Source organism: Chelonoidis abingdonii, chromosome 8 (genome assembly GCF_003597395.2).
Source record: "Chelonoidis abingdonii isolate Lonesome George chromosome 8, CheloAbing_2.0, whole genome shotgun sequence".
In the NCBI taxonomy this organism is placed as follows: domain Eukaryota; kingdom Metazoa; phylum Chordata; order Testudines; family Testudinidae; genus Chelonoidis; species Chelonoidis abingdonii.
In genome coordinates this window covers 88,583,690-88,603,693 of record NC_133776.1, presented here as the reverse complement: position 1 = coordinate 88,603,693, position 20,004 = coordinate 88,583,690, and the positions used below count along the sequence as shown (strand labels likewise).

At 43.7% G+C, this 20,004-nt stretch overlaps 1 protein-coding gene and 1 long non-coding RNA gene across 2 annotated transcripts in view; both read right to left on the bottom strand.

The window, feature by feature from the left end:
* The window catches only part of LOC142047211 (uncharacterized), a 190,810-nt gene that overhangs the window by 93,951 nt on the left and 76,855 nt on the right, over positions 1 to 20,004 (bottom strand). The gene's annotated exons all lie outside the window — the stretch shown is intronic.
* Positions 1 to 20,004, bottom strand: part of LOC116829400 (synaptotagmin-like protein 2) — a 68,685-nt gene that overhangs the window by 10,709 nt on the left and 37,972 nt on the right. The window contains exons 9-16 of the mRNA XM_075068820.1: positions 18,105 to 18,196; positions 17,225 to 17,326; positions 15,160 to 15,329; positions 12,952 to 13,054; positions 10,479 to 10,640; positions 9,539 to 9,617; positions 8,437 to 8,536; positions 1,888 to 2,093 (exon numbers count right to left, since the gene is read on the bottom strand). Of these exons, the coding sequence (XP_074924921.1) occupies positions 1,888 to 2,093; positions 8,437 to 8,536; positions 9,539 to 9,617; positions 10,479 to 10,640; positions 12,952 to 13,054; positions 15,160 to 15,329; positions 17,225 to 17,326; positions 18,105 to 18,196 (1,014 nt within the window). The remainder of the gene's footprint in view (positions 1 to 1,887; positions 2,094 to 8,436; positions 8,537 to 9,538; positions 9,618 to 10,478; positions 10,641 to 12,951; positions 13,055 to 15,159; positions 15,330 to 17,224; positions 17,327 to 18,104; positions 18,197 to 20,004) is intronic.

Below are 20,004 nucleotides of genomic sequence, written 5' to 3'. Positions count from 1 at the left end.
AATCAACAGGATAAGTTCAATAAAGATAAGTGTAAAATACTTCACTTAGGAAGGAAACCCCCCAGACAAATGCACAATTACAAAATGGGGACTAGCTGCTAGCTGGCTATGCTGCTGAAAAAGGATCTGGGGATTATAATGGATCACAAATTGAATACGAGTCAACAGTGTGATGAAGTTAAAAAAAAAAAGGCTAATGTCATTCTGGGGCATATGAACAGGAGTGTCATATGTAAGATACAGGAGGTAATTGTCCCACTCTACTTGGCACTGGGAAAAAACAACAACCTAACAGAGTGGGCAGTTAAGCTCTGGTGTACACTTCCAAGGGAGGCCGTAGAATCCCCAACACTGGAAGTTTTTTTAGAATCTGTTGGACAACCACCTGTCAGGGATGGTCTAGTCCTACTTCAGAGCAGGGGGCTGGACTGATGGCTCTTAAGGTCCCTTCCAGCCATTTATTTGTCAGATTCTATGAAGATCGCCCCCTGAAAAGGGCTGTTGGGGGGGGGGGAGTAAGATGGAATTTGAAGTGAAGAGGCAACAAAGGACAACTATCCAAGCGAAGGGCAGCGAAGCACTGTGTCAGAAAACACAATTTCTAATGGACGTTCATATAGAAATCTTGGTACAGAAACATGGACATCAGCTATATCTCAATCCTTGTCTATCTGGTCTATTTAGGAGCCACATTGGCAGAATACATCAGCAAGTCCCTGACTTTAAGAGTCGTAATCCTGCCAAAATAACACACTTGAAGTTGGGCACATGTCTAAGTGCCTGCCTGAATTGGACTGTAGACTGTAAACTTGAGACAGAGACTGTCTCTTAATATGTTTATACAGCACCTAGCACAGTGGGCTGCCAATCTCAGTGGGGGGTTGTCGGCACTACTGTGATCCAAATAAATCTAATAATATTTATGTCCAGCAGACTACACTTTTCCATTTTGTGCTTTATTTCCAGCTATCATAGTCTCAGCACTGTCTGTGCACCATGAGTACCCAGTGTGTATCCAACACCATTGCAAGGTATTCATTATTGGTCTCACTTGTAAATTTCAATATATTGTTATAGAAGAAGTTAGCCAGTGGTGCTGATACACAAGTTTTTTCTTAATGTGCAAGCTCTATTCAGATAATGGAGAAGTGCTGCACTTTATTTGGAGGAGCTGTTGCAAACAGAAGTAGAGCCAGTTCTTGGGGTAGAGTTGCTTCCTAGGATCCAGGTATTAGTGCAGACCTCGCAACAGTCCCAGCTTTTGCAGGACTGTCCTGCTTTCATCTATAAAACCCCCTGTCCTGGTTGAAATGACTCCTGTCTTGCAGAGCTGGCTGGTTGACTCCCTGCTCCAGGCATTGCAACCTGCTTCCCCTCCTCCTGTGCTCTAATTTGCTCCTTGCTCTGAGACCACGACTGCCTCCCCATGGATCTTTCCTGGCCCCTCTCAGAGCCTGGCACATGCTCAGAATGTTGGAGCAGAGCCCAGCCAGCCCCTTGCAACAGAAGTTACTGCATCAGGGTGAGTGCAGGACAAGCTCTCTGCAACTCCCCCACCCTTCCACCCTGTGGGAGCAGGGCCATCCCACTTTAGCCCATGAGAACACTGGAAGGGATATTGGTGTCTGGGCTGAGATTCCTGAAAGAGGGGTTTGCCATCATGTCATTTCTGACCACCTCTGACCCAGGACTGGTGAGTGCATGTAAATTCAAATTACACTTTGAATACAGCCACACTCATCACTGATGTCTCCTCCTACATGAAGCTGACCTGGAAGACCCCATCATGTTCTATGGCTTAGTAGAGCGATGACAATAATCAACAAAATTTAGTTTTAAAAAAATAAATAAATAAAAATCTACTGACTCAAATAAGGATCCAATTACCTGTCCCAAGGCCCAGCCTGATCCCTCCGAGGAAGTGATTGGTTAGTTTTTCATGATCCCACACAGTCAGCTCAACACAGGCATCTTTCAGATCTTCTGTGTGGAACCCATCGTACACAATAGTGTGATTAAAAACAGGGTTTGGGTCTCTTTTAATAACTCTGGTCTTCTGGTAACTCTTCTTACTGGTGTCTGGAAGCACGTAGCTTAGTGAGGAGAAAAAAATACATCATGTAATGCAGAAAAACACATTTTTAAACTATTTTCTGGTTTTATTTTTGGTAAGGATGGATCTGAACCAAATTTCTGGGTCCACAGACTCCTCAATTGTGAGCTTAGGGGAAATTTTGTCTCAATTTAACAACTATTCTCTAGAGACACTGGAACAGTCAAAAGTTTTAAATGGAAGACTTTTTGATCATAAGATTCCATCTTAAAAGTGAAAGTTTACATGAAGAATTTTCTCTATTTTAAAATTTGATGGTTTTAGTAAAGATTTGGTGAGCATTTATAAAAATTATCCATTTTCATTTTATGGTTATAAAAAATAAATTTGATTTTTTTAAATAAAACCATGTCTTGAACGGACATTAGCACAAGACCTCAACTACTGTGATACTTAATAATCCAGCAGCAATCCTAATAATAGTTCTGGACCACATCTCAGCACAAATTCTAAACAAGACTGAAAGTCCTACAGGATCCAACCCTAACACAAAACGAGGGATTCCTACAAGAAATACACCCAATAACAGCATTGGTACAATTACTGGCCTCTATCCAAAAACAAACAGATACTGGCCCCAACCCTACACCTAGCATGGTGAAACCTACCAGCACAAACCTTAGCCTGGTTAGAGGACCCCCACTGGCCACAGCCCTACCCTAGGCTGGGCCTTCTTCCCGCCACAACCACAACCCTAGACCACATATCTCTTCCAATCCCAGTCCCAATGGCTCTAATCCAAACCCGAGCCTGGAAAACGCTACCTATGCAAACCCAAACCATATCCCCGAGAGCCCAACCAGCCCCAAACTCTAATCCTAGTCTGGCAAGCCCTACCAGCTCCACATCTAATAGGTCAGCAAGCCCTACTAGCTCCAACTCTGGCCCAGTGAGTCATACAGTCCCCACCCCTGGCCCTAGACTAGCAAGATTTACAGCCCCAACTGTAACCTGAGCCCAGGGCCCTCTGCTGGCCCCATCCCTAATCCTAGCCCAGGGCCTTGTTGTATTAATTTAGGTGGAACATATGGGCCCAAAGGGTCAAAAGGTGTTGAAGACCTTGTCACTATCCAACATTAAACAAGGTTTGGGATAGAGAAACCTCAGCCTGCTCAGTATCATGGCAAGCCCACCTTTAAAAATCCTTTATTAAAGATACAGAAAAGAAGAAAAACAGTTAAAGCTTCTGAAATGTAAAGTATTAAATAAGGCTTTCACTTTAACACCATCTCTTGTTCCCTTTAGCTAGAGAGATTTTAGGAGTAGTAGCCTCCTTAGTCTCTTAGATGGTAACTGTCCTTTTTGGGGAAAAGAAGTTAGTAGACATGGGCTGGAGCAGTCATTGCTGTTATTAAAGTCTGATCCTGTTTCCTAGAAGAAAAAACAAGATGAAGGAAAAAGAGGAGAAACAAAAAGAACAGCAAAGATAGAAAATGTAGCTTCTGTTTCCAGCACTGACTCTTGCAACCTCTTAGGTGGAAAAACAAAGAAAACAAAACAAAACAAAACAGGCACAGCACACAGTTGTGAAGTTGCACTCCATAAGGTTTTATGGAAATATGTGTAGGAACGTAAATACGACGTAATTGGAATATGCTTTATGCAAAAGGTGTCTTGTAAGGCATCATTACAAAGCTTATATAAACTACTGAGGGTGTTCATCATATTTTTATGTATCATTCTTGTATCCGAAGCTAGAAATATTAAGTATAACTCTGAAGTCCTATTGTAATTATGCAAAGCGTGGGCCACTAATGGTGGTTTAAAACCTTGACGGCTCCCATTGACCCAGACAATTGGTTGTAAATGGCTCTGTTTACTTGCAAACCTCCCTGGGTATGTGTGGGCCAGCCCTGGAAGAACAAGGTCTCACAGGATATGTGACCCTGCCACAGGATACTGTAATCCATTTTAAACCTGGTGCTTTTCCATTTAGAAAGAAGGGTGGGGATCCCCTTGGGCCAAAGCTATAAAAGGGGTTGAAGCAGAACAAGGGGGGGGGGTCCCACTCATGAGAAACCCCCTGCTTTTCACCTAAGGTGCCTGCTGGAACCGACAAGGACTGTACCAGGGACAGGACTGGGCCCAGACGAGGAAGGAGTCTAGCTGTGAAAGAAGCTTATTGGAACATCTCTGGGGGTGAGATTTACCTGTAAACAGTTTCTTAAATGTATTAGGCACAGACTGGCACATTTTGTTTTATTTTGCTTGGTGACTTACTTTGTTCTGTCTGTTATTACTTGAAGCCACTTAAATCCTACTTTTTATACTTAAGAAAATCACTTTTGTTTATTAATTAACCCACACTAAGTGATTAATACCTGGGGGGGGAGCAAACAGCTGTGCATCTCTCTCTGTCAGTGTTATAGAGGGTGGAAAATTTATGAGTTTACCCTGTATAAGCCTTATACGGAGTAAAATGGATTTGGACCCCATTGGGAACTGGGTGTCTGGGTGCTGGAGACAGGTAACTTGCTGAGCAGTTTTTGGTTCAAGTCTGCAGTCTTGGGGGCATGGACCAGACCTGGGTCTGTGTTGCAGCAGGCTAGCGTGTCTGGCTCAACAAGGCAGGGTTCTGGAGTCCCAAGCTGGCAGGGAAAACTAGCTCAGAGGTAATTTCAGCACATCAGGTGATAGTCCCAAGGGGGTCTCTGTGACTGAACCTGCCACAACAGTCTTACCAGCAATTTTGAGATTGGCAAACTTGTACCAGCATCAAGCTTCTTTTTGCTCACAGGCTTGCAGCAGTGTTGCAAAATATATAGTCTTAGCTGACTAAGCCAGACTCTTATCAGACAGAAGAAGAGAGACACAGGAATGAGAACAAGGTGGGGAAGGAAAAGAACAGAAAGAAGGGGGACAAAGTCTCATGTTGCAGTTGGTATTCTGGATTTAGCTGAAGCCAGCAGAGGTGAGGATGTGATTTTTCTTCCTCTGTCTGACCCAATCTGGTCAGGATAACTCTTAGTATTAGAATAAAGAGGGCCTGGGTTCCCAGGAAATGGTGCGGGTGGCAGGCATGATGCTGAAGTTCACTCCAGTAGCCAATTTTTCCTTCCAAAATTTTTTTTTAAAAAGGATCCTCACCCCCCCAAAGGAATAGCCCATCCTTTCACTATTTTGTCCACCAATTAGGCCTAATTTCTAATGCATCAATTTTGATCGCACATGGTCTTGTTTACCAAGCATAACACAGTCCTTGAGTTATATCAGTATGCCTTTTTGTTTGGAGCAGTTAGTCAGTCTGTCTTCCTTTTGCAAACTCTATCAACAACATTTGTTGTTGTAGGTTATTGTGACACTTCATGAACTTTCACTCATTGTTCACGGTTGAACTCACAAATTAGCATAAATCTATAGGCCCAATTGTCACAACAGCCCTCTGCCAGCCCTAACCTTAGCCCTGGAGCCCTCTGCGAGCCTCAAACCTAACTGTAAACAGGCAAGCCCCACGGATCCCAACCTTAAACCAAGCCTGAGCCCTCTGCCACCTATCCTAACATTAGCCAGGGGCTCTCTGCTGGCTCCACTAACCCTAGCCCTGGAGCCATTGCCTACCCCATTCCTAATCCTTATCGTAACCAAGGGCTCTTTTCTGGCCTAACCGTAACTGGGCAAGCCCTGAAAGTCCTAACTTTAACCCTAGCATGAGGCCCTCTGCTGTCCCCATTGCTGACCCCAAACTCTAACCCTTTCCTCAACTGTAACCCCCATTTGATATCTTTACCATTCCAGCAGTGCTACCTTCAACCATTCAAAAGTCATTATTTAATCTAAAAAAAATTATGACATTGCACTTAAATTCATGAAATTTTAAAAATAATATATTTGATTTTCTTCTATTTCTCATCTTGTTTGGGATTTTAACACTCATTTGCTCCCATTTGTCTCCCCCAACAAGTACGCTAAAAATCTTTCATTAAGAAAAAAGCAAGGTAAAGTTCTGTGTAATCACTTTTATTTGGGAGCCAGGGCTCTATAGAAAACACTTAAAATTGTTTTGGCAGCACTCCAATCCACATCAGCTCAAATATTTGCCCGAGTCCCTTAATGGCAACTCACATCCACATCCAAAGTGCCCTATCCACCATGAACCTAGAGGACCAATCCCTAGTTGAATGACACTTACGATTTCAAACCTTAAATCTAGTCTGGGGTCCTCAACCAGCCCTATCCCTAACTCTACTCAGTCTACAGTACCCCTAACCTTACATGAAGGCCACTTACAGGCTCCAACCTTAAACATATTTCAGAAACAGAAATCCTGTACAACAACATTAAACTTAGTTTGTGCCCTCACTCCTCCCCACAGTCAAACCATAGCTTAGGCCCCCAAGCTTTGCCCTAACCCAGGATCTTGAATTAGGCCCCAAGTCAAACCCTAACCCAGCAACTACCACCAGTTCCCATGATAACCATTCATCGCAGGTACTAACAGCTCCAGGCCTAACCTTAGTCCAGAGAACTCTGCAGGCTGCAATGCTCACCCTATAGCTCAAGGCCAGCACTGGTCACAACACATTTAACTACTACCCTGGCTACTCCAACTTTTTCCAATTGTAACCCTGGCTTGAGAACCACTATCAGCTCTAACTCCAACCTTACCTGGGGCCCACTACATGTCCCAACACTCACTTATCCCAGGGCTACAACTGGCCCCAACCAGAGGCAGCTCTAGATATTTGCCGCCCCAAGCACGGCAGTCAGGCAGCCTTCGGCGGCTTGCCTGTGGGAGGTCCCCGGTCCCGTGGCTTCGGCGTACCCGCCGCCGAATTGCCACCAAATCAGTGAGACTGGCAGACCTCCCGCAGGCAAGCCGCCGAAGGTGGCCTGACTGCCGTCCTCGCAGGGACTGGCAGGGTGCCCCCTGTGGCTCACCACCCCAGGCACGTGCTTGGAGTGCTGGTGCCTGGAGCCGCCGCTGGCCCCAACTGTAACCATAGCCCATAGACTAGATCTTGTCAGAATGGTTTGAAGGGAAATGTCAAGAAATGTTTTCCATAAAACAGATAAAATTTGAAAATCCGACAATATTTTAGACATATTTAATAGATTCATAGACTGTTAAGCTCACAGGGGACCACTGTGATTATCTAATCTAGCCTCCTGCGTAACACAGACCAGAGAACTTCCCTGTATTAGTTACGGTTTCAAGTCCCATGGTTGTGTTTGAAATAGAGCATATCTTTCAGAAAAAACATCTCATCTTAATTTTAAAATTGCCAATGGCAATGGCATAGAATCCACTACAATCTTTGTTAAGTTGTTCCAATGGTTAGTTACCTTCACTGTTAAAAATTGCAACTTATTTCATGTCTAAATTAGTCTATATTCAACTTCCAACCACTGGATCTCATTACAGACTGAAAAGCCCTCTATTATCAAATTTCTGTTCCCCACAGAAGTACTTATATTCTGTAATCAAGTCACCCCTTAGCCTTCTCTTTATTAAGATAAATAGATTGAGCTCCTTGAATCTTTCACCACAAGGCAGGTTTTCTAATCCTTTAATCATTCTCAGGGGTCTTCTCTGAACTCTCACCAGTGCCAAATACAGAGGTAAATACAATCTCTCTTCTTCTACTCTACATTCCCCTGTTTATACATCCAAGGATCACATTAGCCCTTTTGGCCACAGAACTGCACTGGAGCTCATGTTCAGTTGACTATCCAACATGACCCCCTGAAAACACAAAACAACAACAACAAAACAAATCAAAAAAACAAAACAAAACCAAAAAAAGACACCCACTTCACTCATCTCAGCTGCCTTTATAAACTAGAACAGGTTTTGCTGAGACCAAGACTGAAACTATGGTTCTGTACTTAGGTGATGATTAGAGTGGTGCAGCCACACAGCTTAGGTATATCAATCTTTCACACAAAAAGGAACATACAAAGACAAGCCTCCCTTACCTCCCTGTGCCACGTGCCATGTGCGTGAACATGTCCTTTGATACACAATTCTCAATTTCACCTGAACGCACAAGGTCAGACCCTGAGGTCCTCCCTCCATTTTTACTCAATCCTCACGTAGGCAAAACTCCCATTGATTTCAGTGGGAATTTTCCCAGAGTAAGGACTTCTGGATTTGCCCTATGGTGAACAACAAAAGGCAATTCACTCCAGATGATCACAGAGAACAGAGCACTGCACACGAGATAGCATGCGGCTATTTATAGTCCAGAGATGCACTGCTAGGTATGACCATTAGAGGAAACACAGCTCCAAAAATATGTCTCCAGGAAAGTGTGTATGTGAGCCCTGCATCTAAACTAAGATCTTCCTCACTTATATATATGGGAAAAAGCTCATACAATTACCATTTCACAAAGGAGTCAACTCCAGAAGGGCGCAACTGTGGGAGGTCCTTGCTGTCTTTGACCCAGATATGAACTTCCCCAGATGAAGGATTCTTTGGACCTGCCATTTCAGAAAATAGAAAAGTTTTCAATCAAGTTCTAATAGCAGTCAGCAAGCAGAGGAGCAGCTTCCTTCACTAAAGTGTGAAGGGGTGGATCCAGGGCCCAACTCTGCCCCTACTTCCCACAACACAGAGCGGCTAGATACCAGCTGTGTTGGTGTACAGCTGCTTATCAGCTTGTTTGTCCCAGTGAAATGCTCCTACTAAGAGACACAAGACACAGCACTTCCTCTCATGGGCCAACAGAAGGTGCCATACTCCCAGAAGAACTATTTTATCAGGACAGTCTGGCTGTGTAGCAGCTTGGGAGGTGGAGACAGTATGTGCTCAGAGGCACTGGCAGGACTGAAAACGTCTCTGCAGCATGGAAGAGAGTAGATGCCTGATCTGCATTATTGAGGGGAGATAGAACATACCCATGTACTCTTCTGCTATCCTCTTTTCCGCTCATTTCATTCTAAATCTGTTCTACCCACACCCTCTCTTCCCCCTTCAGAGAAAGATTTCCTTTGAGGTCCAGGCAGACTGTAGTCCCCTGGCTAATGAATGTTTCCTTTTGTTACAGAGCCACTGCCCAATGCTTTAGTCTGCAAGTGCCCCTGTCCTGGGAGTTCATCTCCACCCAAGACTAACACAGAACGATTTCCATCCCCTTTCCCTCTATAACACCCCATGTTGCAGCTACCAGTCCCCATGGTGGAGGAAGTCTAAACAGGGCTCCATTCAGGACTTGCCAGCACTGCTGTCTTAAAACAGTGGGCAGAGTGCACTGAGTGAGACCAAGCTCCTGTCTAACCCAGAGCTGAGCAATGAACAGCAAAGAGTTGATTAAAGCACAAACCATACACAACCTGTGGTTCTTCATTCATGCAAATCACAAAGACCATCTCTTGTGTTAATGAGATTATCCTTTAATGAGGCCTTAAATAGACTGAGTTACAAGCTGCATGCCCTCTAGGCACAGGCAATAATTCTTCTTACTGTATTAAATATATATTTACCTAAGCTTCCTGGTGGGACATATTTAATAGACAGATTCATCACACCTCGATGATCCACACCATTAACAGCAGAAAGGCTCTGAAAGAGAAAGATCCAGGATAGGCTAACCATGCACTTGTATTACCACAAAATACATGGCACCATTTAAGATCAGTAGGGATGTTCATACAGATTGTCCTAGGTATTCATGCCTGAGGCAGTCTGTTCTCAGGGGAGGGCTCTTCACAAACCAGTTTGGGGCCTTTGGGTTCTGACAGATAAAGTGAGGAAGCAAAGCCTCAGTGATTTTATGAATCCAGCTTGAGACACATTCAAGGGGCTTGATTTTTCAGAGGCAACCTGCTCATTACTTTCTGAAAATCAGGCCTCTTGAAAGGGATCTCAAACTGGGCATCTCAACATGGAGGCACCAACAAGTCAATTGTCACTTGACACCCAAGTTATCTGACTGTCAGTTGTGTTGCAATGCCTAGTTATATAAGGAAAGAGGCTGTAGCATCGAAATGTTCTATAACCTTGTCCTCCATGCAGCATCTGAAGAAAACAGAAACAGAATGACACTTTTTGCTTTGCCTGGACCGCCTTCTGATTAATTTCCAGGTGCAATGTAAACTGTTGCCTTTGACGTAGAAATTGTCATGTGGTTTGGGTCTTGCCTCTCTGCTCTCATTCTACTGCAGCAGTTAGAGATCAGATGAAGCACTAATAGATCCCACGTTTACATTGGGCAGTTACAGTAACTTTGCAACTGATGCCCCACTCCAGCCCCAAAGGCCCCATTTCCAGGTGGAGAGCTGTGCCCTTTCATTGGTGCTGTGCCATTTTGACAAGCTGTTACTTAAGATATCGAGTTCAGAATATTTTATCAAAATGTTAAAGATCAGAAACTCTCAAGCATAATTAACAAATTTAATAGGATACTAGCTGAGACATACTTACCCGTGGCTTCAGCATGTACCAGTTGAGTTTCTTGTTGCTCCAATCCCAGCTGGCTAGGTCTATTTCTATCTCTCCCAAGAAGCTGTTACGTCCCAGTGGGTCATTGTGCCACACGGAAAGATTTAATTTTTGGATCAGCAACACCATTTTCTCTATTTTATACTAGCGGAGAAAAAGAGGGTTGGACTGTTCAAAGTATTTTGCTTTTGTCTGAAGATTAAATATAATTTTAAGATAGACCTAATTTTTCATCATTGCAAACACAAAGTAATAACCTGTCTCAGTTCAGCCCAAAAAAGAACGAACCTATGGAAAACAAACCAAAAAAGAAACCAGCTCAGTGCTTATTTCAAAGGATTGGGCCCCCACTTCTTTGGAAAATTATGAATCTCATGTCAGCCTAGCTTTGCGCTGCTTCATACTCCATTCAGATATTGCTAATGCCTTTTTCTGGGAGCAGGGAAACAATGACTTCTGTTTTTAGAAAGATACCCCAATACATTTATAGGAATTATTAAAAAGGATTTTTTAATTTTAATTTTAATTTTAATTAATCCTTCAAGCTCTCATCAGTAAGATCATAGTGGTGAACGCTGCATATTCCCATGTTATGAAGGGTAGCCGGTGCAGGATAGAGGAAATAAATAGCTCAGGCACAGCTTGTCATAGGGCTCTCAGAACTCATTAAAACTCCCTCTTCTAGTCCCCAGTATTGCCAACCCTAAACAGTCAACCCTCTCAATAAACATAAGATTAGCTTTAAAACCCATGAGATTTGTACAGAGAATACATATGGGGGTCTTCTCATTGGCCCTCTGCTTTTACAACCTTTATGATTTACATTTTCAAATTTTCCTTCGCAACCAGGAACACTAGAGTTTTTTGCCTTTAAGAGAAAGCAGAGATTCTCATGTTATCACAGGCGTCCAGTAGCTGTGGCTTTAAGAAACCTACCAAATTATCCTAAGAATCATGATAAAGTCATGAGGGTTGGCAATATCTCAAATCTCTCATTTGAGGATTAAGGAAAGGTTTTAGCTAATCTCCACTTTTTTTTGCATTTGTTTAAAGTAAATTTGTAGTTTCTTGTTCTTGCAAAGAGCCTCAAAAGTGTAACCCAAACAGGGCTGGATACCAGCCACTGATTTTTCCAAAAGATCTGCAGTTATCCGGAAGCCACCCCTTCTCCTTCCTCACCCAGCTCCTCCCCAGGCTTTGGGGTCTGTAAAACCCTCATGCACAAGTCCCTTGATATTTTGGAGGACCCCAGACCTATTTATGCAGTGGGAACAGTGGCACCCCAACACATTACTGATGGCACTAGGGTCACTAGCACAAGCTTCCTCCAAGCCAGGACCTACACATGAGCAGGGTCCTTTGCTAAGCTGCCAGTGTTAAGGGCAGAAGGGAACCAACAGATCATCTAGTCTGCTTTCCTGTATATCAGAGGCCAATAGCACCACCCAGCACCCCGCACAAAACCCAACAACTGAAATGAGACCAAAATGTTATAGTCCACACGAGACTAGTCTATTATGTGCCACAGGCAGAGAATAGGAAGGACCAAGATGCACCAGTGCCTGAGGCTCCTGCAATAGCAGGGAAATGATTAGGTGACATGAAGAGAGGCTGTTTGATAGCCTGGGCTAATGGTCACACAGGACTGACAGCTAATGACTTAAAAGCAGCAGAGAATCCTGTGGCACCTTATAGACTAACAGACGTTTTGGATCATGAGCTTTCATGGGTGAATACCCACTTCGTCAGATGAATGTGACGAAGTGGGTATGCACATTCATCTGACGAAGTGGGTATTCAGTTGCACTACAGTACTTGTTGTGGTGGACCCAGGCCATTTGGGAACAGCAGAGTAGTAGAAGGGAGATATACTGGCCACTGGATAAGCAGTTTTCTGTTCCCTGAGTGACCACTTGAGTGCTTATTACGATTTTGACAGGTCTCACTCTGTGGTCTTGGTCAAGTCACTTAACCAAACTTAATTTCCTCAGTCCATGAGGGTTTAATAATAAAAACTCACCTCATAAAAGGGGATGTGACACTTCAGTAGTTACCATTTATAAAGGACTAACGGTCACCAGAATGCACACAGAGTTTTATCTAATGTTGCTTTTGTGAGCTGTATAGGCCCCGCTCTTTCTAGTTATCTGGCCACATCACAAAACCCAATATAGTATCATTGCTGGCAGCCTCACCCTAGAAGTCAAAGCATGACTGAGCATGGTGGCTGGGCTATCTTCTCAGTCATGGAACTAACCTGCTTAGAGGAAGGCTGGGTGACACTGAAGGGGACACCAAGCTTGAGGCCAGATCCAAAACGGTTAGGACTACCCACAATTCTGAGTAAAGTCAACAGGGGCTTGCAAGTACTCAGCACTTCTAAGGATTAGACCTGAGTGTTGCTAGTGAGTTCCAGGTGTGCTACAATAAAGCTCTTTTCAAAAAATGTTCTTACTCTTAACACTTCGTTGTAAATGGGATTCACTGTTCTCTTCTTCACTGAGGTTTTTCTCTTGCCCATTCTAGCTTTGTCTGGGAGCAGGTAAGTTTTGACATACCTGGAAAGAGAGAACTCCAGCTGAGTAACATTCCACACTGCCATGCTGCAACAAACATGGGAGATTTCTGAACAGTTACATGGAATTTATGCTAACAAAAGACCTGAAGTTAACAATCTGGAAACAAAACTAAGAAACCTGTTAGAATATTTACTTGGTTTCTGCGTGAAGTTATTAACCGTTCAGTGGAGATGGATGAACTCTAATGAAACCAGAAGCAGGTGGCTCCCCAGCCAATATGTAAAACTGGTAATGATTTAGAAAGCACTAGAGACCATTTTCTGTAACAGTAAATGGGGTAATGGATCAGCTGTCATACCATAGGATATCTGTACGTGCAAGATCGCAGTGACATTGTGCAAGGGTGAAATAAGAGAGGAGGAGATGGGATGTCCCAAGGGGACTGAGCCTGTCATGTTTGAGTCCGAACTGTGTTGGTGGTAATCAGAAGCTACCACTGTCTGAAACAATCAAATTGCTAGTCGAGAAGCATCCACATCAGAACCACCACCAGTACAATTAGGACCGAAGTGCTCTTTTTTAGGTATTCTCCACAGAGAGGCCAAGGATTGATAAGGCACAAAATGGACACAGGAGAATAAACCCCAAACATACTCTTAAATTTCATCCTGGACAAATGCTCTATTATCTGTATTGATCTGCAGCAGGCCCAAGGTGAGGGATGGGATGTCTGCTGAACGTTTTGTGCTTTGGCAATGCCTGTCTAGCTTGCAATGCCAATACAGTGTTTGGAATTTGCCTGAGAAAGGAACTACCCTTTCACTCTCAGAAGTAATCATCTCCAGGTCAGGATTATGGCACATAGATGTGGGGAAAATGTGCGTGTTATTGCTTGGGCAACAGGATGATCACATGGATAGGGTACTGGATTAACAAACCTGGGTTCAATTCCCAGCTCTGCTTCAAACTCCTGGTGAAGTCATTCCATCTCTGTGCTCCAGCTCCCCATCAGTGAAATGGAGATTATAATTCTCCTCGCCTCACAGGAAAATTTATTAATGTTTGCAAGTTATTCAGATACTACGGTGATGGGGCCACATATGCAGATAGATATATTTCCTTTCAGTGTATGGGGCACCTGTACACCAGAAGGAACGGACACATTTCTGGGTTCAAAATTTGCTACAGCAGAGTATTACTTGTGCATCACACCAAAAGTGTTTCTTAAAAATTTCCCCCTTGCCTCCAATTGTATTGTGGGTTTTGTCCTATGGAGTAGAATCTAGAAGACATTCCACTGAAGCTCCTACAAAGCTAAAAGGGACGTTATCCTTTTCAGCTTCACATGATGGAGAATCACGGACATCCACAAAAGTGTGTTTACAATGTTGTGATGGTGGTTTTGCCACTACATGTCAAAGGTCTCAAGGAATCAAAATAAACAAGTGTCTGTGCATAAGCAGTATCATGCACCCATCTAAGCTCTCTCCAAGCTGTGCGGCTGCACAGCAGGCTATCAAGCAGATGGGGAGAGGTGTCTTGCCCCCAGTCCCTGCCTCAGAGCTGCTGTGGTGAGAGAGGGCTCAAGGGAGTGCTCTCTCCCCACCACAGCCCTGGGGCAGCCTGCACCCCAAACCCCTCACCCCACCCCAGAGACCGCACTCCCAGCCAGAGCCGTCACCCTACGCCGCACTTCAATCCTCTTCTCCAGCCCTAAGCCCCCTCCCACACTCCAAACCCTTCAGCCCCACCCCCATCACACATCACTGCCATATTGGTGCACATAATAAAATTCATTCTGAATATGTATGTAAAAAAATTAGAGGGAACATTGGCACCAACATCCCCTATTGTCTTCAATAGGATTTCCAGGTGCTCAGACCCTGTCATGACCAGGGCCTGAAGTTTCAAAATCCCATTCAAATTTAAATCAGTGGCAAATCCCTTATTGATTCCAGTTAGTGCAAGGCTGGAAGCCAGTAAAGCAGTACTGCCAAGCCAACAACAGAAATCTGGAAGAGGGAGGGAGGGAGGAAACTAATGTTTTCTGTTTAGAAATGTATTGAACAGGTAAAGCAAGTATCCCCTAGGGCAAGTGATCAGGCAATTTCTAAATAAAACCAAAACAAATAAGCCTCACTCACGGGTCAGATCTGCCTTTCTTCTCATCCACCACAGCCAGGTCCTTGCATTGGGAAACATAAATCTGGAATTCTCGGTTTTTCTCATCATAATCCAGAGCAAACTGAACAGTCCCTTGTGCATCCACGCTCCCAAAATCACCACTGTAGACGCTGAGAACGCTACCACTTACCTGTCCGGGCAGAAGAGTGAGGTTAGTGCTAATAAGACAGGCAGCCTCGTGATGTTGGGAAAAGGCAACAATTAAAGTATATTCACAGCAAAACACTCTGCAAAAACCTCTGCACTGGATCTTAGCTGGCTCATGGGTACCAACATAACACAGACGCAATTCATGTGGGTAATGGCGGTGGGATCAATCCCTTGTGGAGTGCAGGCCAGGCATAGATGGGAATACTCTTTCAGGGCTGTGCTATGGAAATACTGGACGTCTGAATTCACCAAATGACAGAATTTTTCTCATCCCGAGATCTCAAAGTGCTCTAAGAATTGGGTAGCTGGGTTGCCTGGCCACAGTAGACTGAATGAGCCATTTTATCCCAGCACACATATCAGAACATCTATGTTATTCTAACCCAATATCACCACTGGATTTTTCAGAACAGAAATAAATTGAGACTATCAGAACTCATTATACATACATTTATAATTATTGGGCCAAATCCCAAAGTTCCTTACTCAATTGTTACATAGTTTTTATTCAGGTTGATTCCCACGGATGCCAGAGAATGCCCTACCTGAGAAAGGACTGATGAAAAACTGAGCAAGAACCTCAGGATTAGCCCCATTGTTACTATATTGTTGGAGCACTCTCAATGTGCATGGTGCTGTACCAAAAAAAAAAAAAAAGAGGCAGACAAACCCCTGCCCTGAGGAGCTGATGTTCCATGAGATACATTCCTTTGTGTACCTGGTTGCCAGGACTGCACGTACAAATTGTGCATCTGCACAGAGAAATGGATAACTAGACACCTACAGAGTCTTCTGCACTCAAACACAGCTGTGCAATTGATCACTGGCATTGGGCCTCCATTTTCAAAAAAACCGGCCCACCCCATCGCCTTCAATAGGAGCAGGTGATTAGGCAGAAATAACATACAAGCAAAGAGTAAGTTCCATTACAGCAATTATTTCGATTCATTGAAGCCATATGTTGATGGCATTGCAGGATACAAAGCAAGTCATTAACCTTCACAACATCCCCTGGGCAATATTTCACTCCCATTTATAGGGAGTTTTCCCTGCTATTCAGCCTCCCCTTTCTCCCTTCTTGACTTCATTCCATTACCCCTCAGGAATCCCCTAAATATTTCCTCTCAGTTTTGGGAGCCAAATTCACTGCCCTTATAAAGTGCTGCACTGGCTTACCCCAGCAGAGAGTTTAGAGTTGGATTTTCTAAAGCACCTTAGTGAATTAGACACACAAGACCTATTGAAAGTTCCTGAACTCACTAGGGCAGTCTTCAAAAATTCCCACCCAACATACCTCCCCCATACTCCTCTCTTCACCTAGCTAAACATATTTAGATCATGTAATCTTCCCTCAGATCATTTGCCTTAGTCCCATTTTTGTTGTGCTTCTCTGAACTCCCTCCAATTTGTTGGCAGTGGAAAGATGGTCTTACTGTTGGGGAACTGGACCGGGACTCAGGAAATCTGAGTTTGGTTCCTAGCTCAGTCACGTATGTCTCGTGTGTCCATGAGCAAGTCACTTAATCTGTGCCTCAGTTCTCTCGCCATAAAACCGGGGTAACAAGCCTTCCTTTCTCACTGCATGGTTAATTTTCTCTAAACTGTAAATAGCTTGGAGTAGAGTTTTGTTTTTCTTATTCTGTGTTTGCATAACACCTAGCATAATGGGACCTTGATCTTGGAAGGGGCTTCTAAACACAAACTATAACAAATACTAAAAAGAAACTACAATTACAGTAATCCTCCACTTCACAGTAACATAAATGCCCAGAAATAATGGGAGACTCCAGGTGCCATAGCACCAGAACTAAATGCAGCGTCACTGCATCCTACCGCAAACCTCTTTTTAGCACGATAAGCCCATTAAGTACCTACCGAAGAGACTGATGCCATGTCAGAGGAGTGGCTGCCAATGCTAGGAGTCTTTCTGTGTTTGTTAAACTGGAAGCTGATTTCTGAAGCAGTGTCCGATTCCGTCTGTGCAGAAAGTAACAAGCATCTTTAAACACTGTGGTATGAGCCCTCTGAAGCACTACGCAGAAAAACCAATAGCTCAGCAGACTCCCATTAGAGACAGATGCAGGTTAGAAGAAGGTTTAAAAGGAATGTAATGCAGGGAGTCTCCTCAGAGATATTCCTTCGGACCAACTGAAAGATCATCATTAACTGACAACCAATGGAGCTGCATGCAATCTCCCTTGCTGACGGGATCACCACAATGTTACACCTTGGGGGAAAATGACCAAGGGGAGAAGTCCTGGGTACCCTTCAGGGCTATTTCTGTTAAAAAGGATTTTTGATTCAACTTCCCAAGCCTAAGGCATAGTTTAGAATTATTCAGGGCTGGCTTTAGGGAAAATGGCACCCTGAGCAAACTTGTGTTTTGGCACCCCAGGGCCCCACTGCCTCCCCCTCAGTCCTCACTGCCTCCCCACTCTACTCCCCCAGTCCTCACTGCCTCCAGAGGCTCCCCACCCGGCACTCGCTGCCTTCCTCACCCCATTGCCCCAAGCTCCCTTCTGCAGCCTCGCACCCCAGGCCTGCCCTGCTCCTTGACCACAGTGCCCCACTGACCACAGCACCCTGGGCGGTCGCGCACCTGTAAGGCTGGCCCTGCGAGTGCTCCAAGTGGTCATCTCCAGAGTTTATGGTTTAATCAACACTTAAAAAGAGCATTTGTAACCATGTATTTGGTTCTCAGTAGATGTGATTCATGTTAAAGGTGGAGGAGCTTGGGCTACATGCAGACCCCTACCTCAGATAGAAGGACAGGGGTGGATCTGCTCAGCTCTTTGGTTCGTTCAGGCTCAAGAAGTTGGTGAGTTATCATTTGCGGCTTATTGTACGCTGTAGGCACAAAGGGGAAAAAAGGCAATAAGTTGTCCAAGGGGCTGAGGCAGGAAAACATAATGAAGACAGACCCAAGTTTCCATTAACTGTACATAGGGCTTGGGATGACCTAGGGAAATGATGTTGAAAGGTTACTCAAGTTCTACCCACTTACTTCACATCTGAATTTAGCCCTATAAGTTGAATTGTATCCCTGAAATACTTTTTAGCTAACTTTTCTGAACTATTTTCAATGGGTTTTCATTATATTTGTCGGAATACGTAAACTCCCTCTAGTGGCTAATTTAATTTGAATAATAACCTAAAGAACTGTGTCACTCACGGTCTTCAGTCTGAACAACAGTTTATCTCCTTGTTAATTTAGGACACAATGTAAACACAAACAAACATTTTGATATTTTCATCTCAGTGTACTGCATGCAGTATTCACTGTCTGCAAAAAATCACAAAGTGTTTGTGCCAACAATTTAGGAGTTGTATATGCTCTCCTTCCAATACTTCTGATAAAGACAGGCAGATGCTTATTTTAAATCCAACTTTCTCTTTGTAGTTATGTAGGTACCTGATCCAAAGCCCACTCAAGTCCATGGGAAGAATCCCATAGATTTCAGTGGGCCTTGAATCAGATCATAAGTTATCAAATTCAATATTATCATCATCTAATTTGATCTTGAGGCTGCATGAGATATGAGGGGAAAAGGTATCTCACTCCTTAATTATTGTTCAGAAGAGCGATGTTGGTCACGGACATCTAACGACAAGTTCAGTCACACCAATATAAATCAGGGAAACTCCACTGAATTTACTCAGTTCCTCCTGCTTTACACCGGTGTAACTAGGAGCAGAATTTGGTCCTGAGATTTTGGTCAGTCTTCAAACACCTGGTTTGCACAGATTCTTATTAACATTAAAACAAAACAAAAGCAAACAAAAATCAGTTACTGCATTGGCACTGACTAGCTGGTTTTCTAGAACATATGGCAACATCTCAGGGGGAGGAGCTAAACTTCAAAATTAAAAAAACGGTGGGGGGGAGGGGAAAGAGCCTGTGGCATTAACAAAAAATAAATAAAAAAAATAAAAAAGTTTTGAAAGTGTACCATGTTAAAAAGAGGGCTAAGTATTTAATCAGCCAAGTTAAATAAAACCTATTTGATCCTTGTTTAAACTTCTTTCCAATGACTAATTCCTTTCCAAAACAATGGGCTTGATTTTAAGATTATACACATACACAAAACAGATCAGTCATGAAGGCCAATACATCCTACCAAGCTACAATGATCAAAGTGCCAAAGCACTCTCTCAGCACTATGGAAACCTAGAAGTCATTTTCACCTCTAAACTGGAACACAATAAGCTGCTGATTCCAACCCTTCCTCCAGGTTTGTTTTGACGTAATTTGTTTGCAAAATAATAACACTACATAGTTGGTTTTGCTCCCTTCAGGGCTTATGGCTCTGAACAAAACTTCATAGCAATCTTAAAATGGAGGCTGAAATCCTGGTCCACTGTGCAAAGGCCAAATAACTGAGCTGTGCAGTGTGTAGGAGGGACCTGCTGCAGCATCACCTCTTCCAGCCTCCCCCAACACAGGGACTGCAGCCAGCAGATCTGTATTCTGCCATAGTCCCACCCCCATTATGCCACTGGACTGCCAACGCACAGCCTTTTCACCAACTCACTGAAGCTCTCCCAAGGTTTCACCTAGAAAAACGTATGACAAGCCAAAAGATGAACATCAGCTTGGTTAGAGGTTTGCTGGGTGTGAATTAGCTTTCTAATTTGATGACGAAACATTCTTTGCT